At 43.4% G+C, this 5,322-nt stretch overlaps 1 protein-coding gene across 1 annotated transcript; it reads left to right on the top strand.

Moving 5' to 3' along the window:
- The first annotated feature begins 3,862 nt into the window (after positions 1-3,862).
- On the top strand, positions 3,863-4,780 carry LOC123239744 (vomeronasal type-1 receptor 4-like). Its single transcript, XM_044667041.1, has one exon. The coding sequence runs from the start codon at positions 3,863-3,865 to the stop codon at positions 4,778-4,780; it is 918 nt and encodes a 305-aa protein (XP_044522976.1).
- The last annotated feature ends 542 nt before the right edge of the window (positions 4,781-5,322 follow it).

The following is a 5,322-nucleotide window of genomic DNA, read 5'->3' as shown; positions in this document are numbered from 1 at the left end:
GTCGAAGCCCCTGCCTTCCTGCTATAAATCCCACCCGACTGTGGTGTTGGAGTCTTGGGATAAGATGTTGTCATCTCCTTGCTAGTATATTATGGAAAGATTTTTCCAGATTATACTCGGAAGGCGCTATGGGGTGTGTATGTGTGTGTGTGTGTGTGTGTGTGTGTGTGTGTGTGTGTGTGTGTGTGTGTGTTCCAAAATACATTCTCCTGACCAGTCTCCGAGCTCCTTAGGTGGGACTCCATAATAATGCCTGATGTAAGGCATTGATCACCATTTATCTTTTGGTTCCTCAGAGTTTAGCTTTGAGTGACTTTCAGTAGCTCTTTGGCTTCCCTGAAGGCATTTTCAAGCAGAGGGTCTCCAGGGACAAACCCCAGAAAAAACAGCTTCCTTTGGTGATGGCAAGTCCTGCTCCCGTGCTAAGCACAGTCTTGTTTCATTCAGATTTGACTATCCAAGAAGAGTCCATAAGTGCCAGCTGTTATAAATATATAGGGTACACTGGACACTACCACTCTTCATTGGGTGACAACAGTGATAGCTCGGATAGGTGGTTAGTGCAAGATCACCTGAGTCTTGCCACCCAGCTAGATGTTGTAACAGCTCCCTCCTTCCTAACAGTGCCCAGGCAGGACCCCTCAGGTCAGTGGATGGGTATCCCTTTCTGGTCCCACCTGGGTTGATCAGTAGTGGGTATTGGGCTCTGTTAGCCTTGGACACGTTTATCTGACTGCATTTGCTCCCTCCCAGAGAAGTGATGATACAACCACTCCAGGAAGGTACTTGATGGGTTTATATATATGTGACAAGGAAGGAATGTTTAGGAAATGGGGAGAAGAATAGGAAACCCTAAACTAATCTCTGACAATACTAAGCCCTCAGGACTGTAGGCAGGTGAGTGATTCTGGCTTGTTCTTCAGCCGTCCAACAGCTTCACGAAGATTCCTCGTGGGTTGGACACTCAGAAAGGGGAATCAAGGACTGAGTGAAAATGGGTTACGGGTTAAGGATTAATGGAAAGAGAACATAAGGCGAGAATAAAGACATGCAGACACAGAAAGTTTTGGCATAAGGTAGACAGACAGCGAGTAAGCTCTGATGGTTGAGAGCTCTCTTGCCAACTGATGTCTTGTCACTTTTATTGGGCTTACAACAGAATGGGGGGAAGGGGAGAGGCTGGTGGCCCGAGACATTAACATCATGAGGTCATCATCATAAGATGCAAACTGCCAAAACCTGAAACAATAGGTAGAGCTAAGATCAGGATCCAGGGTGGAGATGGCCTGAGGCATCTACTGATGTTTGATACCTTTGTTAATTGATCATTGAAGGAAAAGTCAGGAGACTGAGATAACTGACTCTTTTCTGGGGTGTGGCCTTAGGGAAGGGCTAGGGATTTGGCAAGGTCAACATTCAATTTGACTCAAGATAGCAGGGATCAATCTTTAGCAGTATAAGAGTTAAGTTTTTTTGAATACTTCTTAAAATAATATCACAGTTAATGTACACCTGGATTGCTACAGGTTTGAATACCTAAATGTCTAGGGGACAGAAGAATAGGAGGATTCACGGTCTGGATAGAGGTCAATGTCAGTGAGGTTCAGACAGGAGTTATTGCAAGACGTAGCCAAGCAAGCCTCAGTTCCCAATAGACCAGGGTCCACAGATACAAGGTCCAAAAAGAAAGGAAAGAACTTGTCAGGGGCTGCCAGGCTATTTATACCCCCCTGGCCAACCACTTTCTCCCCTGTCCTCATGGCCTCTGGGAACAGTCTTCACCTGTCAGTCAATGGTGGGACTCTCAGCTCCCAGAGTTTCAATATGACACAGCCTCGGGGCAGCTGGGTTGCTCGGTGGATGGAGAGCCAGGCCTAGAGATGGGAGGTCCTGGGTTCAAATTTTACCTTGGACACTTCCTGGCTGTGTGACCCTGGGCAAGTCAATTGACCCCCATTGCCCACCCTTACCAGTCTTCTGCCTTGGAGCCAATACACAGTATTGACTCCTAGATGGAAGGTAAGGGTTTAAAAAAAAATAAGTGCCAGCCTCATGGTCTTCTGGGATGTGGAAAAACCAGTTATGTGCATTGGAAGGATGGCCAGAGACCACCTGGGACACTTTGGGCCTCATAACCAAAGCTAGCATTCATGTGTGTGTGAAGCACAAAGCAGAGTGTTTTGTTATGATATTATGATGTTCATGGATCCTGATAAGAACCCTGGGAGGTAGAGGCGATTTTTATCTCCATTATACAGATGAGAGAACTGAGTCAAAGAGCGGACACAAGACTTGGCCAGATTACAAAACTAGTCATTGTTTGAGTCTGGATTAGAACTCAGATAGTTCTCCCTCTGGGCCCAGCACTCTCTACTGTTCTACTTCAGAAAGCAGGAAGCCCCTTTGCCATGGGACAGCCTATTTCTCTGACAATAATTCAATCCAACACTTCTGATTTTCTGATGTGGTCAAAGTAAATAAAAACGTAGCCTTTGTGGGGGCTGCCAGAAGTAATGGCGAACAAAGGAGGGCCTGGACTTTGTGCCTTTTCTGATCTTTTTTTTTACTTCTGCCAGGTGACAGGAACTGATGATTAAAGAGGGTTCTGGGAGTGAGGCACGTTCATTGTCCCATCTTTACAAAGCTCCACTCAGATTGCTTTTAGGTTGTGTCCCCAAAAGACTGTTTGGAAACACAGACCTACATGCAGTTGCTAAATCGGAAGGACAAGAACTTTTCTAACTTTAAGTCAGACATTTTCTGAGATCACTGCCCTCTCTTAGTAAGCATTAAAGCCAAGAGAATTGATTCTGTTTTTTCTAGACGTGTCCCTCTTGCTTTTAAAAAAGCTCTCACAGATTCTCAGAGTGTTTTTCTCTTTTCATAAAAAATTGACTAGAGTGCAAGCCAGTCTCTTACCAAATGACTTTGATTGATTCAAAGCATTATACAGGCCCTGCTCACACGGCATCTGATTACTTAATTAAAAAAAAAAGTCTTTTTGAATATATTCAAGACACCAAAGACAAATGGGGGCATCTTGACGTGTATCTATCCAGATTCAGTTGTCTAAATATTAAATGGACGTCATAGAGAATTGTCTCTTTAAAGTAGCCCGCTCCTCTCCAAGAGAGATGATTATCTTTATCTTGTTGATTCTTAGCCCTTCACTTAGACTCATAGACCTGACCTGTACTTGAAGAAGCACCATTTAAAATATTACATAGAGAGCAAACCTGGTTATGTAAATTTGACTCTGTGAAAAACAGTTTGAAATTTCACTGTTATGGACTCAGATCCCAAAGAGATATTTATGATAAAGGTCATAAACCTTGAGGTAAGACATTAACCCTTTCCTCCAACTACTTTCTGTCTGGCACAGTTAGAGTTAAGTCCCTGGGTTCCTGCCTCTCATTTCTCACCACTTATTAGGCAATTTAGAAAATATTCTTCTATCATTGGGCCTCTTGGATGGCATTGTAGGATCCTACTGGTTCCAGTCTGCTCCATTTCTAAAAGTCCATGTACCTTGGAGCTCTGATGGCCCCTGGAATTTCAATGGCCAGAAATTATACATATAAGAAAAGTGATCTCTCTTAATGGAATATAGGTAAGTTTTCAGCTGAAAGAAGAGAAAGCCCATGCTTTTCCTGCAAGTGAAATACACCAAATTATGTGGGGACGCAAGCTGGAAATTGGGATATGTTAAAGACCTCACTTCCATAAAATCTTTGTAAACATCCATCATGACTCACAGATAGATGGTGAGCCTGCATTGTGTTTACTATGAGAGATTTTTGATTGTTCTTTCCTCTCTTCTCTCATGATATCTCTAGATGTGCCCCCATAACATTCTAAGATCATGTCTCTCTATGACACAATCCTGGGGATTATCTTCCTTTCTCAGACTGGAGTTGGGGTCCTGGGCAACTCCTTCTTCCTCTGCCTTTATGTCTTGACTTTGTCCAGCAGCCACAGGTCAAGGTTATTGGACCTTATTCTGGTCCAACTTACAATCACTAACACCATAGTGCTCCTCTCTAAGGGATGCCCACTAGCAAATTTCTATTTTGGGAAAATTTACATCCTTGGAAACCTAGGCTGTAAAATAGTATTTTATCTCCAAAGTGTAAGCCGGGGCCTTGCCATCTCCACCACCTGCCTCATGAGTATTTTTCAAGCTGTCACTATTAGTCCCAGCAACTCTAGGTTGGCCAAACACAAAGTCAGAGTTCTGAAGCTCATCAGGCCCTCGTGTTTCCTCTGCTGGATATTCAACATGACCATAGAAATAAACGTGCCCATCTACGTAACAGGATTGAGGAGGAGCAACAGCAGCCACACTGGTGGATTTGATGTCCTTTATTGCTACTGGGAACAGGTGCTGAAGGAGTTCACCATTCTGCCCTCCCTGCGAGACATCCTTTGTGTAGGGGGCATGGTGTGGGCCAGTGGCTATATAATAGTCCTGCTACACAGACATCAACAGAAAGTCCGGCACATTCACAGCACGAGTCTCTCCCAAAAGACATCTCCAGAGATCAAGGCTACCCAAACCATCCTGCTGCTGCTGAGCATCTTTGTTTCTGCTTACTGCATCAGCTGTGGCTTCACACTGTATAAAGTGTACGTGACTCATTCTGGTGACTGGGTGGTGGTCATATCTACATTCATTGCCCTGTGTTTCCCAACCACCAGCCCCTTTTTGCTGATACACAGGGATGCTCAGATCTTCAGGTCCTGGTGTGCTTCCTGGCAGAAGCCAAGTCTCCATTCTTAGAACAGCTGTTGGGATTTCCAAGTCAATTCATCTCTGGATCAATTCCTTAGTGAAGATTTCTGGGAAAGGTCCCATAACAAGTGAATCCTAGTGGACCTGGACCTGTGGCTGTGGAAGATGTCAGCCTTTCCCAATGTTAAGTATAGGACAGACAAGTTTGAAGAAGGACATGGGATGCTCCCATTAGCTTATGGTTTGAATTGTTGGGTTTTTTTCTGGTAGTTCTACAAATTTTTTTTCTTTAGAAAATTTTATTTAAATAATTTAGAATATTTTTTCTTTAGAAAATTTTATTTAAATAATTTAGAATATTTTTTCTTGGTTACAAGATTCATGTTCTTTAACTCCCCTCCTCCAACCCCATCCCATAGCCAACAAGCAATTCTACTGGGTTTTACATGTGTCATTGATCAAGACCTATTTCCATGTTCCTGATATTTGTACTAGAGTGATCCTTTAGAGTGTCCATCCCCAATCATATCCCCATCAACCCATGTGATAAAGCAATTGTTATTCTTCTGTGTTTCTAATCCCAGAGTTCT

Source organism: Gracilinanus agilis, chromosome 3 (genome assembly GCF_016433145.1).
Source record: "Gracilinanus agilis isolate LMUSP501 chromosome 3, AgileGrace, whole genome shotgun sequence".
Lineage (NCBI taxonomy): Eukaryota > Metazoa > Chordata > Mammalia > Didelphimorphia > Didelphidae > Gracilinanus > Gracilinanus agilis.
This window is presented reverse-complemented; position numbering and strand designations above follow the sequence as displayed.